Here is a 24,495-nt window from a genome sequence, read left to right on the forward strand (position 1 = left end):
TACCTTCTCAAGCTTCTGGCCTCACGCTAAACACGCGTTACTGGATATCAGAAACAAATATTCTTTACCTGCACACTAATTGAGCATATAAAGTTTTTTTGTTTACTTGTTTTTTTTAACCCTCCTCAGAAGGGCACAACACCAATCCAAATAGGGCACTGTGAGAGGTAAACTACCCCTCCCAACTTGGTAATCCTACCTGTCCCAGTCCTGTAGTTTTGAAATGACATATTCCATGTAAACCCCTAAATGAATCCTTACCTCTAGCCAAATAATTTCATGCTATTCTCCTTTTAAACTTCTAATATGGATTTTAACAAGATGTATCGTTGACACTACCTACACAGCTAATTGCCAAGGTTCAGATGAAGACATTTTTAAATCTGTACTTGTTAATCTAAAATGAGCACCATCCCACACTATTTCTTCCAATTATGTCAACATTGAAGTTTAGCAAGTTACTGTTCTTTTTACCAAAACCTCAGAAAAGATCTAATTTCTCTCGTCTTCCAGAAAAGTCAGTTTATCATTCCAGCATTGAACTGCAACGGTTTTAAAACAATTTTGAAATACAATCTGCCCATACTGTCCCTGTTTCAAACAGACCAAATTTCTGTCCATTTTGTGTCTTAACGAATTGAATTTACCTTTGCAGATGTTTCAGAAAAGCATCTGTAACTTTTCTTTACGGTCAGAAGGATCTGCTTATGCTACCAAATCTTGTCCTCTCCACATCCTAGCCACCACGTATGGCCCCTTTGCAGTCTAACAATTAAACTAGTACTTTTTCTACTAGTTTAGTACAAAACTAGTAGTACTATAATGGTAGGTTTCTGCCATTCCGAATTATCTCACTGTTGTGCCCATTTCCCTTCTAAGTCTCAGAAACGTTGTTAAGCCATCATGTGCTTGGAAGCTAGAGGAAGGTGTAATTTCTAGTTATTCCTTGTAACCCTCCTAGAGTATCCTCTCAAAACAAAAAACAAACCAGCTTGCTGCATTTCCACAGATCTTATTAACAAATAAATATCTGGCAGTCTGCAAGTAAGAAAAGGATGAAAACAGACCAGGTGAACACTAGTTGCAATAATAAAGCTGCTAAAGTTAAACAAACACAGTTCGTTTTTTCTTATTTAATAAATAATATCAAAAAGTGAACCTTTTTTGTTACATTATTGGAAAAAAAAACAGTTTCTTATCTAACTCCAGCAATTGTACAAGCCATAATGAAACAGATTTAGTTTGGAAAACCAGCTTTTTGGGTGCACATTCCATATCCCGTGTAAGTGGAGTCCAGCGTGCATGGCCTCACAACTAGTGATGACTTTTCCACTCCTGGGCTTGGTCTTCTTTTGTGTTGTTCTGGCTCCACGGATGACCTCACTGTTCATGCGCAAAAAAAAACAACCAAAAAAAACCCACATCCAAAACAAACATATTCCTTGGTTAACATTGAAAAGAGCCCACAAAAACGTGGCAAGGTTCAACACCTGACCAAGTCATAACTACTTTTATGATATATCATCGTACAGATGTTCAGTTATGTTTGTCACATCAACAGTAACATGGCATTTTATCTTTAGCCTTGTAGAAAAAAAATGAAGCCTGATATTATATGCACATATACACACACACAGTACACTTGACAAAAAAACACTTTTATGTGGTTTACATTTCACTTTTATTTAATCCTCAAAACTGCCCATATTGCAGGGTTTTTCTTGATGAAATATGGAACTGAGCAATTAATTCTACAAAATTATGGTAAAAACTTGCTCATTTTTCTACCTTATTGCTAAGAAACTTTACAGGTGCACAGTTTGTAAAAATAACCCTTTTAAGACTGAATGCATACACATGCTACAGGATTTAAAAAAAAAAAAATGACATTAGCATAGCACCTCCGTATGGGGCAAATGCAGTGTTGAACACAGACAGAATGCTTACAGAGTCAGAACTGTTCGTTTATTTTACAGCTTCTAAAGGGAAGAAATTGTTCAGTCCTAAAAGGGTTAAGTAGAAACCCTAAGATACTTCTTTTTCTAACAAAGCTGCCACTCAATCCCACAGTACAGTGCTTGAAAACAAAGTCAAAAGTCTGGCACAGGAAAGTATACACATTTGTTCAGTACTCATAAACACAGCTGCTTTTGAAAGAAAGTAAATAATATGGTTAATAATTGAAGAGCATCTAGTTTCAAGATGGACACCTCTATGGAGTCTTTTAATCTACAAGTGGGTAGCTTACTTTTAACAGACACTTTGTTTCACTTGGCATTAATGTTTTTTATACGGGGAATTCACAGATTTATGCCTTGAGTTCACGTCTTTTCAGGTAACCATTCTGATCTTACAAGTCTGTGCAATGAAAAGAAGTACAGAATATCATTATTAACACAGTTGTGGGATGCCCTCAGGGCACATAATTAGGAAAAACATCAGCAGCAGGTTATTAAAGACTATGCTAGTGTTGAATTCTGAAATGCAGTTCCAAACAAAAGAAAACAAGAAAAGGCAGAGCTAAATTTGAGCACTTAATTTGCTTTTGCGTCCTACAGTCGGAACTAAAACAACATTCTGAACACAGACTCAGTTTCTATGTATACAGAATTAACAGCAGACTTAACAACTAGACTTGAACAGTTATAACTGTTTCATATTGAAACACTCTAAAAGTAGTTTTATCAAAATGCTGAGATATTGTTAATATCATGAAAATTGGTTAACAGCTCACAAGGCCAATAAATGTAACAATAACACCCCACAGGAAAAGGTTTCAGGAAGATAACGTATCTGAACAACTGGACAGCTGAACAACAGTAAGGACTTGGAAGACCATTTCTGTACTACAAAATAACTACTGGCAACAACAGAGCCACAAGCCCAAGGGAAAAATGGGGTATAAAATAGTCTTGTAAGCACAACTTAATAATCTGTTTTTCACCCACTAGGCTGTAGTGTGTAGAACAGCAGAAATTAGGCTAAGACGTCAGGTTCTTTACAAGTCAAGGAGTATTATAATATATCTATTGGGCGAAATTATTGCAAATAAAGAAACTGAATATAAAAAAGTATTGCATTTATATGTAAAAATTTTTAAATAATGAGTATAAAAGCAGGTGTCAAGTTCTGAAAAGCTATCTAAAATATTCTCTGAAGGTTAAAAGGCTTGTTATGGTTTGCCTACTGTGTGTATACCATGGTTTGTTCTTGAATAGCCTTCTAAATCCGATACATGTATCATGTATTTTAATTCTGATTAATGATGAAAATCTGTGGCTCTTGATTTAAGCAGTACTGTACGATACTTATGTGCTTTGAACAAAAACGCTGAAATGATTCCTGCCACAAAACAATTAACATGAAGTTTTATAGCACATACACAAGTAAACAGGTTTGCAAGTAAATGCCAGTAAACAGTTTAAAACAGAGATAAGGCCACAATGAATTCTGCCCTTGGTCACTGAACAGAGATGAGGTGAGGCAGTATTCACTAGTGCTAAGAACCAGCATTGTGACTATGTCGTGGGAATAAGTTTCATAACACAGAAGAGCAAATATGAAGGCCTGTGGTAGAATACAAGCACATTTTGAAAGGACAGTGGCACTGATTTAAACTATTTAGCTAAACATGTTTTACAACGGATTTTTTCCTTTAACCACGTCGTTTTCACATGTACAACAGCGCACTAAAGCAAACAAGTAGAATGGAGCGTCGGAGTACACACACATGGTGCAGACGATGCTTTAAAATGGTGTGGGTGTTGGAACTGGAGTAAGTGGTCAGACACAAAAACTCTGTGAAAATGGTCAACAGGTAATCTTGAAAGCAATGCACTGTAGGAAGCCACAGGTTCACATTTACACAGTAGTTGTGGCTCATGCTTCAGGGTACAGAAAAGGCTGAACACACCATAACATTTGTATTTTGGCTTTTAAAGAGGAAGATCACACTATCAAAACTTGTCCTATGAGTCTATGCCTAGTTCTGTGACTACAAATGAACTACTGGAATATATTTTCAAATACAAATGAAACAGGCAGGTCTACAAGGAGGGATAAAACATGGCAAAGTCAAAATGAAAAACAAACACAACAACCAACAAAGTCAAAGTGCAAATGAGCCTTAAATTTATGATGGAGAGAAGACTTGAACGTTGCACAAGCTGTTGGCAGGGAAAGAGAAACCCACAGGAAACAAGGATGGGAGGAGTTGACATCTTCATAGTGCTTTTGCGATTTTCTATTTGCCCATTTCCAAGTAATAAAATTTACTTCTAGTTATTATGGTATGATCACTTCACAATGAAAGCACGTTCTCGATACAAGTGTTACACTGAAGTCTGGCCTAATATACCGAACAGTATGATGAAAAACATGCTTTTTGCGATTCTCAGTGATGAAGGGCATCACCTACCAATCCCATTTGCAGTACACACTTCTCGTGATATTTTAGTTACATGCCAACAAGACAGAAGACATGCTGCCAAATGAAGTTATTGGGAACATTCCATTTTTGAAATAAAACATTTAACTTACACTTAATACAAATTATGTACAAGATTAGAAAAACCTGAACAGATCCTGAAACATTTTCGGATGCAATGACTGTGAAAGGAGAGGGGGAGTAACCCAGTAACAACCCTTCAAAAACACCAACGTATGCCTGTGACATGAACAATCATTAACATGACTGCTTCAGATGCCACTAAAAAAAACCTCACGTAATGTTAGAACCTCAGGAATTATCACTATAAATACATATTTTAAAAAAGGAAAACAGAAATAACTATTAACAATGACTGAAAACAGAGCACTAAAGTTAACATACATTGCATGTATTGCAGGCAAGGCAGAGGCATTTTTTAAAGCTTTTGCACAGACTTCATATAATCTTAAAAAAAATATGCTGGCCTTTACAAGGTTCTACTTGCTGAAATAAAAACAATTTCAGTTCATAAAAAGTCACAAGACTTCAGTTTAAAAAAAGGAACAGTTCCAGCCACAGACCAAAAATATATATATTTTTTTAAAACTGGAAGAGTATGGTAATTAGATTATACAAGCATGGTCAGGCTTGGAACCTGAATATACTTCAGAGCAAAAGCTCAGAGGAAAAAAAATATAAACTATTTGGTAACAAAAGTGTACTATATGTTGTGATACAAAAAAGGTATGGTGAAAATGTACCTTTTATACTAAAGCTTATACAAGTTCCTTGGTCCATAAAAACTATGTTGTGTTCATGTTTTCTAGTTTGCTCAACATGTATCCCAGCCACATTTTTATTTCTTGCCCATTAAAAAAAAAACAGCTGAAAAATAGATTTTCAATAAAGTTCTTATGTTTCGGATCTATTTTTTTTATTGTGGCTTCTATATTTAAGATCAGCACTTGCAGGTAACAAGGTTCAAAATAATATCACCTAAAATGGAAAGGTGTTTTCCCATGAAACCACAAAAATTGTTCAGTTCTCTTGAATGTAGCACTTAAAAGTCAGTTAAAGTCCAAACAAACAACGGTAGTTAGGAAACTACAGTTGCTGTAGATGATGTGACGTTGGTTGGATTTGTGCTGACATTCGTGTAACTTCCCTCGCTGTTTGCAGTTGTTTCACTGGAAGCCATGAGGCTAGAGTTGGCTCTGAGGATTGCTCCAGCAGCACTGCAGTGCGGTCGTGGCCCTGGTTCCGGTGTGTATGTAAAGGTAAGGCTGGTGGAGTAAATTATGCCATCGTTACGGACCAAAGTTACTGGAACTTGGACTGGTTGACGGACCCACCTCCAACCCTCTCGAAATGCAGAAATATCTGGAACAACGCATAGCATGCTCTCTGCACATCTGAAAAACAGGAGAGTCAACTGAGTATAACAACACTTAAAGAATGAGTATACACTATGGAAAGTATCATGTAAAATGTAGCCACTATAAAAGCAGCAGGAAATACAATACCTGTACATGGTTTCAGCTTCCACATCCCCAAACCAGACACGTAAATTTGGAGTGAAGTTCTGTCCTGTAAGTTCCAACATTGCTACATCCCCGCCACCATTCAACTGGAGTGGGGGTGAGCAAAAAAGAGAAAACCCACAAAAAAATTAATAAAGACAAGAAGACCCTCAAAAAAACCTCACAGTATATACAAGAACTATGAACAATGCTGTTTCTATTAGCTGGATGAAACTGAAATAAACAGACCTACACAACTGAATTGTAAAGTAAACTCATCTAAAAGATACTGCCAAATAATTTGATATCCTGAAGGGATAATGACCATTTGAAATAAAAAAGTGAAAAAGGCTTTGAAAACGAAGAAAAAATAATCTTTCTCAGAATATGTTAGGAGACCAAGTTTTTCAACAGTGGGTAGCTCATTTCTTAATAAGGTTTCAGTCTGCCTCCATTTGATGCATAAATAACTGTTTTAAGAGTTAAAATCAATTTCTAAATAAACAAAAGTCCTAAGGATATCACCATCATAGTATTTTAAAAAATAAAACTTTTAATGTACAAAATAGTATTAATATTATTCCTGTGACGGATATGCTCACGTATTCTGAAATGTAGCTGAGAAAAATTACTGCAACATAAAGCAATTTTACCATTTATAAAGCTAGCATGAATGTTCTCCTACAGTAGCCTCCAAAGGTGCTATGAAGGTGAAATCAGCATGACAAAAATAATCTCACATGAAAGAGCTTATAAAAATAAGTAAATACATAAATCACTTACTTGAAGACTTTCTACAACAGGCACAGGTGTCACTGGAGCATGGACCGGTCCCATCCCCTCATAAAATGTGTACTCTGCTTTATCTGTGCTAATGATTGTCCAAGAAGCTCCGTCATTAATCATTTCTTTATTTGGTTCTTTTGGGCATGGAGTGGCCTTAGAAAGAAAGTTTGAAAACTGATCTGTAAAATTGTTTGACAATCACAGAGCTAAAAAGCATCTCAGTCAGTAACAGTGTCTATTAGTTCAATAACACATTTTCCTGTTTTTTCTCTAACAAAATACACTAGGGAAATAGTCACATACAGTTCAACAAACCTAGCAGAAACGCAAACTTCTGAGAACATTTTAATTCTCACCTATGATATAGCCACCTCTCCAACCTTCTTGAGTTGGATTTATTTAATAGGGTTCATTTTAGTTCATCTTCCCAAGTTTTAACATTATTCAATAGCCATTAACAAAACCTACAGCAACTAAAAGTAGGTATTTTAGTAGGACCTTGTGTTAATGACAAAGTGACCAAAACAGCCACAGACTGACCTGGAATACTTTTCATTGCATGAATGTTACCTGGCCAATTGCCAAGACTTTTTTTTTTTTTTTTTTAAATTTGTTCACCTATAAAATGATGGAAAAAATAAGCTCATATTTCAGTGTTTGTAGAAAGACGTGGGAGAAGCTGAAATGACAACCTTGCAAATGGTTATGTTATGCTACTTTGTTATGGCAGCAGAAGCCTCTCCGAACAATTCCATTATCTAGCAACCAATAGCGCATAGGTTAAACACAGAAAAAAAGATGGACTGAAAAATTTTAAGTTTAATACCTAAATTCTGTTTGCTTCCATAAAGCTTTAAGTGCATCTAGGTATATAACCATAGACTTTACTCTTCAGAACTGGCAGATAAACTTCACAGATTAGATAAACTAGCACAAATTGCCTAGTTCAGATGAGCGGAAGTCAAGATCAAAGCTGAATTTGGGTGGACTCTTCATTCTGATACGATCAGGTTAAAAAACACTGAAAATAGCTTTCAAGAAAAGCCTGCAGTGATGGTAGAAATACACACCTTCCCCAGCTCAAGACTCAAATGATCTTTTTATTAGAAATATATGATGCTTCTAAATTACTAGCCCAACTTTGAAAGAGAAACTACTGTATACTGTTTTGACAAAGGACATTTTCCATGCAGGTAGACTACAACTCCTGTTGGCATGAATGGACTAACATGCTTCAACCCGTAACAAATAAAACCAAGGATATCAAAAATGAATGAACCTGTACAGCATCCTTGACTTGTCCCTTCAGACCTGACTCAAAAACGGGAGAAAAATGCCACAGAATTTTTCTGACAACCCTGCTATGTTGAAGAATCATTTCAGGAACATGTTACTCCTCCTGTCACAGAAATCCTCAGAAGACTACTCTACAAGAGAAACATTTGTCTTTGTCATTTTCAAGTGTGGCAATTTACCTTCAGGCTCTTTTTTGTTTTTCCCCTAAACTTTCCTAACCTTTTCAACAGGCAGCACCAGAAGGTCGAAATGCTCTAAGGCCATGCCAAGTACCTCATGAATTGTCTAGTTTCACATGGAGACAGGATGGGAAACAAACTGCACAACATTAATAAAGGAGAAAATTCCCCAAGGACTGGTAAACGCAAGTCAAAAGGAATCAAAGCGATGGACTAAATGGCTACAAAATGTTACCAAAAGGCAGTCAGGGATGTAGCCCTTAATCCTTTTTTGTAGGTTCATGGTGTACTGCTAGCTTTCTATAGCCCTCCTGCTTTAAGCCTTTAGTTTCTCTAGACTGGGCTATTTTCAGTCATCCATGACAACTGCCACCCTAAAGTGTCAGTTTTTGTTTTTTTCCCCAGTGACCACAGACTGTCTAGACTCCTGCTACAGGAACTATACTCAGCAGTTAATGCTCAGCAGGTGAAAGATGCCACACATGCCTTTTCTACTGGTCTTGGTCTTCCGGTCCAAAGGAAGAAAGAGATAAAACAGGATAAAACAGTCTCTCCTGCCACTGGCAGGAAGAGTTTATCTTCTGTCTTGATTTCAGTTACCAAAGAGTGATAACAGCCTGATGCGCAACTTAACAGATGTTATTAAACAAATAAAAAAAGCAGGCACCTACTCCTCTAAAAAAAAATCGTAAGAGTGGGTTGTCCTTTTACCTCGGCTCTACTCTCATGGAAAATTCAGAACTCTTATCAGACTGGGCTCTGCAAGTGTTGCATAAACTGTGGAGTGTTAGGATGTCCCCGCAGTCCCCTGGGCATTTCCAGGATATTGAAGTAAGGCAGCTGTCACAGAAGCTGGAGTTGCTTCTTCATTCAGCCCTTCCCTCAGGGTAGTTTGAGAAAGATCAAACAGCAAGGCTGATTCCAAGTCACTGCAATTCCTGTTTCATTGCTTTCTCTTCTTCCTGACAAAGACCCATTCTGCTTTACGAGAAAGTACTTTAATAGATATATTATCTCTGCTATCCACTGGGGGAAGAACCACCAGACGTGGCCACTTGTGATCTCTAGGTCATGAATGTTTCCTGAAAACATGAACAAAGCATCTCATATTCTTTCCACTGTCCCGGTGTATGATAGGACAGAATTCAATTGAGCCTTTACCAATCTTTCTGGTCCCTTCCCTTAAATTAAAGGAAATCTTTAAAAAGTTTGCTTTCTACTTTCCTGCTTCTACCTTTCTTACCCTGGATGCCAGAGCTCTTCTACTAAGAAATTCCTGAGTCTTTCCCGAGTGTGGCGATCTTCCTGGGGCACGTTATCTCTCAACTCCCCTTTGCTATTTGAGCTGCCCTGGATTTTTAAAGAGAATATGTTGCAATACTCAGATGGGCTTAAACGTGATGGCAGTCTTGTTATTCTAATGGTAATTGCCATGCTGGAAGTCTGCTAAAAGCATGCTAACATACATGAGACTAAACCCAGTTTGTTGGCATATGAGCTGTCAGAACAATTGCACACTTTTTTTTTTCTTTTTACAGCTATTCCTTAGGGTTTATTCCTGTTAAAGTAGCTCATTAGGTATATTTTTTCCACCTGCTGGAGAAATATTATTGAAGACAGAGATGGCTACATTCTTTAGGGACAAATCAGATTTCTGTGGCTTTACAAATTACCATGGTCAACTGCCTTAACTGTCTATATGTTTATGCTCTTAGCCAAGAGCAAGACAGTGCAACACTGCTAAGTATATCATGAGATATGACTATGATGAACTCTATTATGTCCTATTTGCTGTAAGCTAGAAGTGGGCAGACAAATAAATAGCACAATTCCACTAGCACATCAACTTGTTAAGTCACAGTACTCTATGTTTCCATTTCTTCCACTGAAGAAAACAGAAATTCATTGTCTAGACAGGCATGGAAAAGGTTATGGTGAAAGAAAAAACGTATTTTGGAAAGAGAAAGATAAGATGTGTTTCTTTCCATCCTCTGTCTTTTCAAAACAAAATATTAGACTCATTCAAAACCAACTGCGAAACTGGCACTCATACACATTTTGGGAATATCTGGGAAAAGTCTGCAACCATGCTTCTCATCTATTCAAACAGGTTTAAACAACTCACTTGAAACTGGATTATTCTCTCCTGGGAAAGGCACAAATACATTCTCTCAGTGTCTTTAAGGTAAAACGCACACTTATGGAGCTGCGATACTGGATCATCTGCATCCAATAACGCTGTTTGTTTATCTACTTTTCGAATTATCTGTGAATGAAATTGTACATATACGTTTAGGACAATTTCTGTACTTCATTACGTTGACAATTACATACGTACTATTAGTAAAAGAAGTGAAAGGTGGTATTTTTCAAGTTTCCATGCCGCCTGTTTTAATACCAACATCAGATTCATGATTCCTAATACTTTTGTAGAATACAATATTGAAGTGACACTCAGTACTACTGCTTCAATGTGTTGCATGCATATATATTTTACATTTTTCCCCACTCTTACAGCAAAAAACAAGTGCAGGCTTGAGCAAAATCTACTTTTGTTCCATTTCTTGATACAAAAAAACAATAGGTCAAGTATTAACAGGCTTCTGTCTGCAGAAGCACATGCTTCCACCACCAATAGCATCACAAACATTATGGCAGACTGGCTAATGAACCAAAACAGCTGAAAATAAGGATTTACTTTAAAGGTATTGAGATGTCCTTAAGTACAGTTTTGGAAACACAACTATCATAGTATATCTTAACAGCTGGTCATTAAATATCACTTAAAGGAAACTGCAAAGAACAATTATTCCTTACAAGCTGACAGTTCTGTGCAAAAATATATGCTAACTTAATTCAGAGCTGTTACATTTATAAAAATTAAGTTTTTCCCTTACAGACAGTGGAAATGTGTAGCTTGGAATTTTAACTTCTACAAAAAAGAGTAATACTTCATGTCATGCAACATCAGCAGAAGCAGCAGCCATGGTGCTTGAAAATTTCTAAACCAACAATTAGAAAGCCAGCCATGTCCTCTGGGATTTCTAATGGTAATAAATGGCATTATCAGCAACACAATTTTCAAGGTTAACTTGTTTCTTCAAAGTTCCTCACATCAACTTACGCAATGTCTGCAAGTTCCCTTGAAATTGCATCACCTTCAAATCACTCTTTTAAGGTAACATTTTAAATGTTTTCAATAGCAAACATAACAGAAACCTTCAGCCTGATATGTTTTAACCTGCAAATCTATTTCTACCTACAAATAAGGTTTCTGGAATCAAATGATGGCATCTACTTTAGGCAGTAAGAAAATGTTAACATGATGCCCACAAATAAAATGAGATCCCTCTTACTGAGTTTCACATGCGCTGAACCAGATCAGTAGTAACTGGGTCTGGAATTTTTTTTGTCAGGTAACAGGATGATTTTTTTTTTGAGATTTATTTATATTATCTTTTTATACCATTTAATACAAGCAGTCTATCTTATTTTTTAGCTGAGTTTGATATTAGGACAAAACTTCTCATTATAGTCAGAGTAAGATACCTCTGGGAAGGGGAAGAAAAACCTTCCTGCATAGAAGGTTGGTTTTATATTGGCATGTTTAAAAAAAACCATTTCTAATTAAAAGTGGAATTAGCAAAATCTTGTATGAAATTCATAACGGTCTGACAAACCACAATTTCACAGAAGATCTCATAGGAAGCATGGTTTATTACTAGTCAAAAAATTCCACTTAGGATGGCATTAGGTGCAGAAAACAAGAGAAAAAAATTGCAATTCTATTTAAATTTATTTATAAACAACATTACTGTGTATCCATCAACGAAAGATTTCTTGGTTCACAAATCTTAAGTTCTTATAACCAATTTTGTATCTGTGACAAATGGTTGAAAGTTTCTAATTTTTTTTAGTCATTCTAAATGTAGTTGCAATGTTACATATTTAATACAGCATTAGTAAATGAACAAAATGTTTTTGCAAGATGTTGGTATAATGATGTAGCCTTAGAAGTACATACTAGGTTTTGGTTTGCTTTTAGTTTCAAATCAGTAGACTATTTTAAAATCTGCGCTGAACTCAACAAATGCATTGTCCTACAGGTTGTAAAGTCTTTACTCATCTATTCAATATTGAAAGTATTTTGCTAGACTGTGACCTACATTACTGTTTTTAAAATAGACTTGTATTTTCTTAAGGACAGCTTGCAGATTAACCTACTTTGGTAGGTTTGAATTTTGAAAAAAATAATTCCCTGTGCTTAATACACAAGCTGTTCTTTACTTACAGAATTAATATGCAGATACAAAGATAAAAATATGCTTTGATTAAAATGAATGCCATTTTGCATATAAAACACATACTACTAAAAGGAAACATATAAAGCCAGAATTGTAAACAATGCAAAACGAACTATGCAATTACACTAACTAACCATCTACAAATTAATTATAGCACTGGAGAAATTAAACTGTACCAGTCTTGGGAGTGCCATGCCAGTAACTGAGCATACAAGTTTGACAGTCTGCCCATAATGAATGTAGCCGTCTCTCACTGTGAATTCTTCTCCTTCTGATTCATCATCATCCACTGCACGAAACAGGAAGTTCCACATTATTTATTTTAATAAATGTTTTTCTTGATAAGAGGAAAATTTAATATCACACTATTACATCAAATATACACTCAGTAACAAAACAAATCTGAGCTTGGGCAATTAATAAGGAAGAAAAACGCAGGACGTTTTTGTGGGGATGGAGGGAGGGAAAGTTAAAAATATATATTCCTTCATTTTTACTTACAGAGGTGAATGTAAAATGCTCCCCACTGTTGTGAACTGGCATGGAAATTACCGCCTTCTACGTGCAAATATCTGGTGCTAACTGTTTGGGATCGAAGTCTATTAAATAGTGCCACTTTTGTCCCTGATGCAATACATACTGCAAGGAATACAAACAGACTTCAGATTATAAAATGACTTTGCTAGTACACAGGAAAGTAAGAAAAAGTCACAAATACAATAAATAAACTAATAAATAGCGGAAATCAAGAAATAACTCTCACTTACTACTTAGATTACAAAATATTTGTGACAGACCAAAAATAGTCACAGAATTACAAGTGGGAAACATATAGGGGCTGTTCTCCAAAGGCATGCTAGTTCACAGAATTATGCCACTTGGCCAAATTGGCCAGTGCTTGCCAGCTGATTTTTTTCTTCTGTTCACAGCTTTCAAACAAATGATTATTTGAGCAGAAGCTTTAGCTTACCCTTGAGAAGTACTTAAATTACTTTCAGTGATCATCACATGTGAAGTATAAAAAAAATTATTCTTACAAATGACAATCAATTCAAAGGAAGACAGACACAAGTATATAAAATTGTAACCATGCAACCTGAAATTCTCAGATCTGAACTTACTTATCGCTCAAAAGGGAGAAAGGATAAGTCTGCTCCCCTAAAAAAAATTCAGCAGCTATCATTTTGTCATGAAAACAGGCACGTTTCTTTTACTTGGTTCACATTTACTACCGAAGGATGCTTGGTTCATATTCACTGTCCATCAACACTATCTGTCTGAATACAAACTCAACAGTGCATACTCTGAGCCCACGGGTGTGAACTGCACAGCACCAGACCGCCTTTAGTCATGTGGCAAGCTAGCGCCCCGAGATCCACATTCCATAGGTGAATGGGTTCCAGCCCAACACAGATGGAAGAGCCTTTTAAAGCACTAGTGAAGAGAGAGAAAAACAAACAAAAAAAAACACGGCATCTCTTGAGGTGCTCCAGTGGTATGCAGGCAAAAAACTTTGGAGAAAAAGTAAAAATGCTCCCAATTGTACATTAGCACCAGAGATATCTTTAGTTAAAAAACATGGTAAGCAAGTAAATCTGGGTGAAATATCACCATACAGATTTCTTAACTAATTATTGATTAGTGATCATGCAAAATATATTAAAAGTAAAACCAATATGAAATGGCATGAGACAGTAAGAAGGTGGCTGTGACGTGAAGACGCACAGTGTGGGTAATGTGTGTTACTCTTACTACAATATGAAAGTTACCTCTTTGCTACTGGTCAAAATATCCTAAGCACCAGATCAAGGCAGCTTAAGGGCTTCAACAGCTTAGAAAGCTGAGATAGAGCATTTTATGCATTTGCTGACAAGGATTTCCTCCTCAGAATAAAGTTTTTTGGCGGACCTTTTATATTTACTAAGTAATTGTGACTGCATAAAACCCAACAGTATAATCTACATTGGAACACTTAAAAATATAGTCGTGTACAGTTCTAAAGTAAATTAGAAAAAACAAATTGAAAATTTTGTTGTATTTTATGTTGTAGTCAAAATCTCAGAACACATAAAAAATGAGTAGGAGGCAAAATGAATTGCTACATAAAGAAAAGAACTGTAGAATACTTACAGTCTGCATTTTTCAGTGACTGTTTCTTTTTAGAAGGCTTGGAGATGACTTTGATTCGTTTACTGAGGAACACACCGATGTCATCACTATTGCCATAGAACATTTTTACTGATAACATGAAGTGCTTTCTCTTGTCTGAATCTGATATGTATAACGTTTTGGCAGTGCAATAATTCTGTAGGTAAAAACATACTATTGTTTCTTTTTTCAGATTAGCCCAGTTCAAGAAGCTATACACATCATTGTGAACAAAACTGGAAACTGACGTATTATTTTCTAAAGCAGATCAGAAATTGCTTTCTCCATCTCTTCCCCCTACTGACAACACTTGATTTTTTTTCCTAATTCATATGGAACACTTCCATATGGACATTTTCTATGAACTACTGCTTAGCTTTGTGAAGTTTAGCACCTGAGTTCAGTACTTTAATTTCTTTCTAAATACCCTTGCTAAGGCTAGAAAGCAGATGATTAGAGACTAGCTGTATCAAAGCCACATCTGAGTGGGTGAGAGCACTACTAAAAATTACATTCAAGTAGAGCTATAAAGGCAGTACAGCAGACATGCACAAGAAGCTGCTTGGGCAAAAAAATGCACTGAAACAAGCTTTTCTTGAAAAGATCAGAGAGGATTGGGTTTTGAAGTGAATGGAAAGTTACTAATAGCTAAGCGTCTGAACTAGGTGACAGCAAGAGCTTAAAAACCTCAAGAACTTTTATGATCCTTCATTTTAAGAAGTGAGTACTCAGAACCCACACAAAAACAGTGTCTATCTTGGCATAACAAACATGTTTCTGAGAAATTATACTATAAACTTTAAAGCTGTAACATCTTCAGTGGGATTCTGTGAAATCACGTGTTTAAGCTACAATGTACATATGGTATGTATTTTGCAAAAACTCCTTGAGTTAGTAATTGCTCGTGGAAGCAACTAACCAGATTTCAGAACAGTTTAAAGAATCTGTTCAGACCCAAATCATCCATCTAATTGTGGTGACCTAGTCGCTGGCTTCCATGGCAGCAAAATAAAGAGTAGCGGTTCACTGACTCTGAATCAACAACCTACAAATGAAAAGTTAGTACCTTGCTATGATCCCATGAACCAAGCCCACTGACTGAGTCGTCCTATATTTTTGAGGTATTTTTTAAACCACTTATGCAATATCTGCTACAGTGTAATGAAAGTTGCAATAAACCAGTGCATTCCTTGAAAGATGCACCATGCAGTTATGACATCCTTTGTGGTAATCTGAATGTTTTATTACACTTCTACCTTTCCTTCCAAGTTCAGCTGCTGCATTTCTTGGTCGCTGTTTCCTATCCCAATGAAGGCGCAGGGTTGTGACTCTTGCTCAGTACAACCATCCCGTTCCATTTGCTCTTTTTTTTTCTTCCATCCACTGCCCATAAGATACACACATGGAGGGGGACAAAAGAACCTGAAAATGAAGTGAATTATGACATTACACCCAATTTTTAAGAAAAAAAAAAACAAACACTGAGACACAAACTGTTGTAGGCCCAAAGCTTTCTCAGTCAATTTACACTTTGCATTACAGTTTATACATGCATGCACTTCATCTGCATTGAAGATTTCCTAAAATGCAAATCAAAAAAAAAAGAGAAAAAGCAAGGAAAATTAGCATTAGATGCACTGTCACTAAGCATCTTTCCAGTTCAATGACAGCTAACAGTATCTCTATAAATGAAAACACTTTTTACCTTTACAAAGGGGAAATACTCTTAAAGAAAGTAGAAAGGCCTTAAAAGTGATTACAGTGTTTTGCTTTTGTAGGTGGTTAACAGGATTAAGACATGCAGGACTGTTCTAGAAACTAATTTAATGAACAATTGGTGATTACAATCCCTAAACATCTTGGGTTTCATCATTAGTAAAGGAGGGAGTTTATTTTATCCAAGCATAAATCTCTTTTAGGTGATTTTACATCTTCATCAGTAATCATAAAAAACAAGATTTACTCTTCAGCAGCACTGACTGAAGTCAGTCTAAATGCTATTTAAAGCATCAAGTTCAAAAATAATTGCACTATTACAATACCATGTATTAGTCTTGAAGTTTCTGCAAAATGTTAAAAAGCAAATCCTATTTGCTTTTGTGTTGAGTTTAGCCAACAGCTGCAGTGTTTTTATCATCACTTATCATCACTTTATCATCAAAGTTGAAAAAGCAAAAGAACTACTAGTATATGCTAGTTATGGAGGAAGCTAAAGAGGCATGAAGGGAAAGGATAACTGAAAAAGTTTCTAGTTATTCAAATTGGAATATAGTACTTAATTTGGCACTTTTGAAATCCAAGAAGGACTCCTACCTTATTCCTGTAGGTAGGTACAATTTTTTGAAAATTTGGCCTGGAACAACTAAGTTCATAGACAATTTTTCTTAAATACTACAATAACCTTAATTAGTGTAAATCAGATTTAGTATGAAATCAAGCTTAATATACTTCATCACTTCAACTATTCAGCACTATTACCTTTAACAGCGATAAAATTATTTTAAGTAATAGACTTCTAAATAGAAGAAACCAAAATCCTTCATTAATAACAATATAATAAAAATGTAAATAGTAAGGACCCATACAACTAAACGTAAAGATTTGTAACTATTTCAGTTAAGACATGCAAATTAACTTATATTCCTTATTAGAGAAGCAAAAACAAACAAACAAAAGAATACACATAAAAAAGCCAGCTTTTAAAAGCTTATCTTGCCAAATAAACTCACAGTCACAAATTTTCACTTAAACTTCTCGCTCTTTCAGAAACACATCAAAACTGATGATATACCAATATACCATATAGCTTAAATATTTAGGAAAATCTTTCGAAGTACAACACAAACTCTGCTTTGAAAAAAAAGACTGCCTACAAAAGGGAATTTGTAGAAGGCAGATTCATATAGGAGGTCAAAAGATTTGCATGTTTGAAAAACCCATGAAATTAATTTGTGGAACTGCTCACACAGATTGCTTTTTAAACGTACTAATTCAAAACCAACAGAACTAAATGATCTATTCCCTCCATTATGATAATCCACTTCAGCAGAGACATAGCATAACTATTTTTTGCTCCTTTTATTGCCTTCACACTGTTGTGAAGGATAGAAATTTTGATGAATATGGAATTGGGAGCTAATGGAATGCCACTTGTAGAAGTGAAGTATTCAAAGTTTAACAACTAACATGTTTTTTTGCTTATTGCATCAGTGTTAACTATTTGCATTTCATTTTTGGCGGTAATTATGGGTCAGATGAATACAGGGATTTTTTTTTTCTTCCAGTCAAATATGCAGAACATTAACACAGCAGGTAAAAACTTGCCAATTTGCAAAGCAGATGTTTCCTGATGAATTGTCAACTTGAAAAACTACACAATAAACTGCCTCAAAAAAAAATGTAACAGCTTCACAGTAGTGACACAAAGAATACTTCCACTAGCCCAGCCTTTAATGAAAAAGCTGAAGTTTACTGTTATCCGACATTAGAATGCATTACTCACACTTTACTGCTGTAAGCAGAGAAGTTCTGAATTTTGAAGATCACTTGAAATAGAAAGAGCAAGTGGTAATAAATAACTCTTATGTGACAGCATACACCATATGTACCACCTTTTGGCTTATTATATCTTTGCTATCTTTTGCTACCTGACATCTGTTCCAGCTTTCTTTGTGAAGACGCTGAATGATGCAGCAGGGAGTATTTAAGACCACCATGAGTATCTCAGACACTAATCCCCTTCCCTTCCTACTAAGTTTTCTCCTCAAAACCAGTAATGCATTTTCTACTTTTCAATTGCATTTATTTAAAAGAATTAGATCAGCGCAGATTACATGACTTCACCTCCCTCAAATGCTTCTTTACCTTAAAGGAAAGATGACCTTAATAACCTTATGTTTGTAATGACAATTATGTTAAATACGTCAATATGTCATTATGTCAACTATGTTCAATGATAATGGTTAAAGTCACAGAAAGGTATTAAAGTGCAGGGTGTTTACTTTCTGCAGAACAACCTTGTTTATATTCCTTATATTCCCAGCTCTAGATGTGAATACAATAGTTGTTGTTAAAAATCTATTCTGAGGATCACCTAGTGGTTGCTGTAATTTCTGGCACGTTGTAGGAAAACACACAAAAAAGAAAACAAAGCAAGAAATAATACCTTTAGCATTACACTGAGAAAATTCTGTCTGCAGGCATGTGATCATATTTAAAGAAATGTAGCGATATACACAGACATGTATGTGGGTGGAAAGGAAAGGAGGAGAATGGTCCTGTTTTTGATAGACTGGCACGGGGTCAAGCAGGGCAATGATTATGCCCAAGCGGTGTTCAGGAGGCCTGCTCTCCTTCAGCATCCCAGACGGACCACCACCGTCTTGTTTCCCCAGCAAACAATGCTTTTCAAATGGGGGCTACGAACCAGCTCCAAGGTTAGGAAATGTCATGGGGTTTTGTTTGGTTTTGCGAAACTGGAAGTAACAGATGCATCTATTCAAGAGCTGATATTTTGGAAACACACCTGGATTGGCAGAAAAAAGACATCGCATAGTCAGCTTCTGAACTGTCAAACTCCAATGACAATCCAAGACCCCTTCCGAGCAGAACAGTGTTAACAGAAGCACTCCCCCAACTTTGTGATCAACAGTTGTAAGCTATATCCAATTAAGAAATTATATACAGACTAAAAATTGGTATCAGCATTTAACAGAACAATACTTAGCAAAAAACGAAACCAAATTCCTCAAGCTCTGTATTACAAACAGGTATAACACCATGAAGAAAGCATCACACATTTGCTTTTCTTCCTCATGTAGTCTTTTTGTCTATATTACTGGTCAAAACACCTGAAAAAAATCCCAAACTTTTTTCCTATCTATTTGCATTTCAGCTTTATTCTAAACCAAGTCCTTTACATGACTACGGCCGCTAGGTGGCAATAAAGACCTGTAAGAAAGAAGCTTTAACCCACCGATGAAGAGAAAACAAGCCACAACAATTACAGCTCTTTCTAAATTGAAACGGAGAAAAACATTGGAAAACTTTGGATTACTGAACAAAGAAATAAACCTTTAACTCAGACCATTTTAAGTCAAGTTTCAACTAGAAAATGAGAGGAAGGAGTGAGTGACCATGATTTCAGTGGGTTTTCTTATGTGTCAGCCTTCAGATACAGACAAGTACAGCACGGGGGCTTTTCACTTCTTCAAAACCCCAGGAACCCACGTAGAGAAAAGGTTAACTAACAATTTTCTATGCAGAAGTGTGAACAAAAGGCACAAGAATCCTCCTGTTCCTAATTTTCACAGAGTATTAAAAAATGCGTCTGATATGTATAAACTAACTGCTAGGAAGCGTTTCTCCTTAACAAACCATTTCCCATATAAATAGGAATGTAAACATTTATGATGAGAGGCTGGCTTTCAGATAACTGTGAAATGGAAAAAAACGAGAAGGCAAATCGCCTCCCCAGAATAGTTAATTTAGGTAATTTCCAGTGTTACTGATGGGGAAAATGGCAGGACAATGCTTGGTGGAAGAAATGAAACTGCTCCTCCTTCAACAACCTTTGATTTACAGGGCCTACCTCTTTTTTCTTTAACCACAAGCTAAAGTAAGACTGAGTGGGAGGCAAAAATTATTCTGAAGTATTAATCTGACCTATAGCAAAAAGAAAATGATAGGTGTTGGGGGGAAAGGCAGCTGCCTCTGGTTCTTCTGAGCTTGGTCAGAATTTTCAGTACAGAAGTGGAAAATCACAGAGGATGTGATTTCCTCTTTGGATTTATGACATTTTCTCTTAATACCTCTTCTCTGTGCCACGAATGGACTGGTAATTCCTTGCTGAATGAGCAGTAAGACAAAAAAGGGCATTCCTCCACGAGGTAAACACCTAACAACTTGATCTGGAAACCGCACGAGATCTGATCAGCTCTTTAAGCTCGTTCATTACTGGAGTGTAGCAACCAGGAACAGCTTCATCGGACAAAACCCACTCCACGCTCGTTAAAGCCTCATGGCAAGGTGCAGATTCAGTACCCCCTACTTGCTGATTTAAGGCACAGTGACTGGCTGAACCAGGAAAATATTTTGGGATACCAGGTTAAGTATACGAAGTACTTTCAGCAACCTAACCCCACAACACGCAGTTGAGAACAGAGTTCTCGTGGACACCTCGTTACTCAAGCAGAGGCTGCCTTCCCTGTGATGCCCCAGCTTTGCACCTTCCCAGGATTTGTGACTGGTGTCACCAAAACGACCGGCAGTTTTAGATTAAACTAACATTGGCACTGATGTTAGCCAGGAAAGATCAGAGAGAGGATCAGTCTCCTAAAATTAAAAGGCCTCCACCATTTGCCTTCTTTCAGTATAATTTCATTTCAACCAAGGAACGGACACAGTACTACCAACTATATTAAGGCTACAAGCGCAGAAACGCAGTACAGGAAACAGAAGCAAGCTGTTACTCATTTCTTCTGACACATCCAGCCCACCAGACTGGAAACCGAATGTTTTTTCACGGCAAGAACAGCAAGCTGAGGTGTCTAAGGGAGCTCCCCTTTATTCCAGACGACTTCAAGGGAGGAACAAGATAATTTCTAGCAGTTTCTGAGTCTTGACTGCAACAATCAAAAGAGGAATAGGAGGAGTCTTTGGCAGAACCTGCAATACTGTTTTTAATCAGACAGTTGCCCAAGGAGAGGGCAATATTCCCTCAGCCCCTTCAGCCAACTAAAGCCGATCAATACAGAGAAACACGGTTAGAGAAGCTACCCTTACTGAACCTGCCAAGAGAGGAAGGGGCATAAATTAAAATCAGATCAGGTTATGACATTGCTACCTAGCTGTGATGCACTCGATGCTCTTTTAAAACCACAGGGCTCTGTTCCCTAAGGTTTGCTTTTTTCAAATATCCAAGCCATCCATCCCTCTGTTCATCTTTTCAAAGTCAGTGCCTTAAGGAGGATTTAGAGGTGTTTACCACGTTTTCTTTAACTCCGGGGTGCCATTAGCAGGGAAGTTTTCCCTTTGTACCCGTTGGTCAATTGGGCCAGGGCAGGAGGCTGTCAATTACCCACCCTGCTCTGAGCGTGCAAACACCCAGCAGTCTTCTCTCCTTAGGAGCTGGATGGACTGACAACATCCACTAAAGAACACAACACAACAAGAAACAAACTAAAAATAATTGGGTGCTAGAGTGCTGAGGATAAAGAAGGGGAGCCATGAAGTAAGCCCTAGAAAAGGCTACGCTCTCAACAACAAACACAGTGCAGTGAAGGGGAGTGTTTGAGCAGGAATTACAGAAGGTCCTTCACCAACAGCCGTAAAACAAGATGCAGCTAGAACATTTGCAGGCTAATCAGCAGTGATAATGTTTAAACTGGAACAGCATGTAGCCCACAAGTACCAGCCTGGCCCTCAGCCTCTGACAAACATCATCTTGGAATCCAAAACACTTGAGTCCTTCAAAGTGTTGAATGTTCACACTGTTCAAACTGCGTCCCTTGTGCTAAGAAGGACCGACTCTGAAGAGAGAAACCTCAGTGAACAGGAAGTATGGAGGGAAGGGACACGACAAGCACAAGCCAAACACCCACACTCATTAGGACTCAACATCATCTGAGCCTCTGTCAGCTGAATGCCTTGAAAGATGGCAGCCATCCAGCAGGAAATATTAGGCAAGAAGTCTTTAATTCAGCTCAAGTCCAGCACCAGGCTTATAACCTCCCGACTTCTTCATTAAATTAAACAACAGGAATTCCAGAAAGAGCAAGGCTACTAAGAAAGGTCCACTCAAAGAAGAAAGAAGCCTCCCTTCATTAGCACGCTATTATATAGGGACGAGTATCAGGAACACCCTCAAACTGATGCAGAAAGTCTCCACCTACGTGGTAGCAACCTGGAGCTGTCTTTCTGTGAGGACACTTAAACCAGACCGTATCATGAGAGATCTGTGCAGTCTACAACCAGCTTTCAACAGAGCATTTCACCATCTACTAAACCTCATCAAAACAGTGAAAGGCAGTTATTGCACCGGACTTATAATTATGCCATGCAAAGTTTAATAACGATAAATATCTTCCAACACTTCACAACAAACAAAGCTTAAGGAGTGGAACAAAAGCTGGAAGGGTGGTGTTTTTTTTTTGGTTTGTTTTTTTTGGCTCTATATTTCTTTATTTACTTAAGAGACATGTCATTTAAGAAATCATTTTGTAACTTTTTTTTATTTCCAAACATAATGCAATATACCTTATTCTTTATGGATCAAAACCAAACCAGTCATACCCATGCCGTACTGAAGTCCTGTGGAAAATCTGGCGTTTGTCAGTAAAAACAGGTATGAGATAGGTCTATAAAGATGTACAGAAAACAACTCTCTTTAGAAATGGCGTTTACTATTAAAAAGGATGAAAACTTGATTAACTAGTCGCATGAAGTAGCCTTAAAACTTCACTAATTTTTCCTCAGTCCAACAATACAAAAGATGAAAGGGCATTTTCTGCTATGAATAAACCAGAAGCAATTTAAAAATTCAATAAAATAAAATAAAGAAGCTAATTAATCATTCCGTTGCACAAAGTACCTTGGGGGCACACAAGGATACAAGGATTTAATAACTAGAATTTTTGTTTATGCTGACAATCTAGATAACAACAGGACATCATTGCTGGTGCTTACAGCCTGGGAGCTAGCAGAACAGTACCAGAAATAGTCTAGAAAGTGGGTTAGTAACATAAAAGAGGTTTTAACTGAAAAACGAATTATTAGCATGTATTCCAAACACCTATTTCATCCCTGTACCAGAATGGCAATCAGATCACAGAATCATCCAGGTTGGAAGAGACCTCCAAGATCACCTAGTCCAACCTCTGACCTAACACTGACAAGTCCTCCACTAAACCATATCACTAAGCTCGACATCTAAACGTCTCTTGAAGACCTCCAGGGATGGTGACTCAACCACTTCCCTGGGCAGCCCATTCCAATGCTTAACAACCCTTTTGGTTCTTGTAAGAAGTTCTTCCTAATATCCAACCTAAACCTCCCCTGGCACAACTTGAGCCCATTCCCCCTCGTCCTGTCACCATCATATTATTCTGTAACAAGCATCCAACTGTTTTCATTCCCAGCCTTCTTTTGCAGAGCTCTGAAATCCTGCACACACAACTGACACGCTCCCATTTTTAAGCAGTGAAACTGAGATACCTTTCAGGAACAACCACGGCAGTGCTGAGTTAGGCAACTAAACCGCACCTCGCAAAATCCAGGTGGTAGAAGAATGCCTAATGTTACTTTGCAACTATTTCAAGCAGTGAGAAACCAATTACTAATTTACAGAGTGTTACCAGTACTCGAGAGTTTAGGCAATGCATGTGCCAAAGTGACTTTCACAGCATCAAACGAAGCATACACACATATCCAAGGCAACAGAAACTGTCAGCAGACGATTTGAAGCTCTGCCCTGTGTTCTTCATAACACTTCTTCAAGTTTTCCAAACAGCAATGGAACATTTAATAATCAAAACAATGTACTTTATCTTCTTATTTTTCTCCCTTCTTCTGATGCAATTTGTTCTCCAACCTAATGAGACACAGGGCAGGTTTGCAGAATGTTCCTGCTTTCACGAGAACTGCTCCAGCCCCGGGAGAAGAAACTGACTGAAGTTACAAGCAAGCCGTTTCGAGATTTGCTTTCATATCTGCTGGCACACACCTCATTTTTCTGGGACTAATGCACTTAATTCCTCTGCAATGAGCCTTAACTACGCAACTCTTCAATGACAATAAAATCTGAGAGGAAAACAGACTGAGGTATCTATATTGCC

The 24,495-nt window shown here is 37.1% G+C and overlaps 1 protein-coding gene across 3 annotated transcripts in view; it reads right to left on the reverse strand.

Moving 5' to 3' along the window:
* Nucleotides 1-4,108: 4,108 nt before the first annotated feature.
* The window catches only part of RBPJ (recombination signal binding protein for immunoglobulin kappa J region), a 56,267-nt gene continuing 35,880 nt past the window's right edge, over nt 4,109-24,495 (reverse strand). For 2 of the 3 annotated variants that reach the window (XM_035553646.2, XM_050710649.1), the window contains exons 4-11: nt 15,919-16,084; nt 14,645-14,819; nt 13,016-13,153; nt 12,691-12,803; nt 10,336-10,476; nt 6,733-6,888; nt 5,953-6,056; nt 4,109-5,841 (exon numbers count right to left, since the gene is read on the reverse strand). In XM_035553646.2, coding sequence (XP_035409539.1) covers nt 5,526-5,841; nt 5,953-6,056; nt 6,733-6,888; nt 10,336-10,476; nt 12,691-12,803; nt 13,016-13,153; nt 14,645-14,819; nt 15,919-16,084 — 1,309 coding nt within the window. In that variant the 3' untranslated portion in view covers nt 4,109-5,525. Of the gene's footprint in view, nt 5,842-5,952; nt 6,057-6,732; nt 6,889-10,335; nt 10,477-12,690; nt 12,804-13,015; nt 13,154-14,644; nt 14,820-15,918; nt 16,085-18,164; nt 18,208-18,827; nt 19,039-24,495 lie in introns of those variants that run through there. The other variant, XM_035553639.2, reaches the window with a different exon arrangement.

This window comes from Cygnus atratus, chromosome 4 (assembly GCF_013377495.2).
Source record: "Cygnus atratus isolate AKBS03 ecotype Queensland, Australia chromosome 4, CAtr_DNAZoo_HiC_assembly, whole genome shotgun sequence".
NCBI classification, from domain to species: Eukaryota; Metazoa; Chordata; class Aves; order Anseriformes; family Anatidae; genus Cygnus; species Cygnus atratus.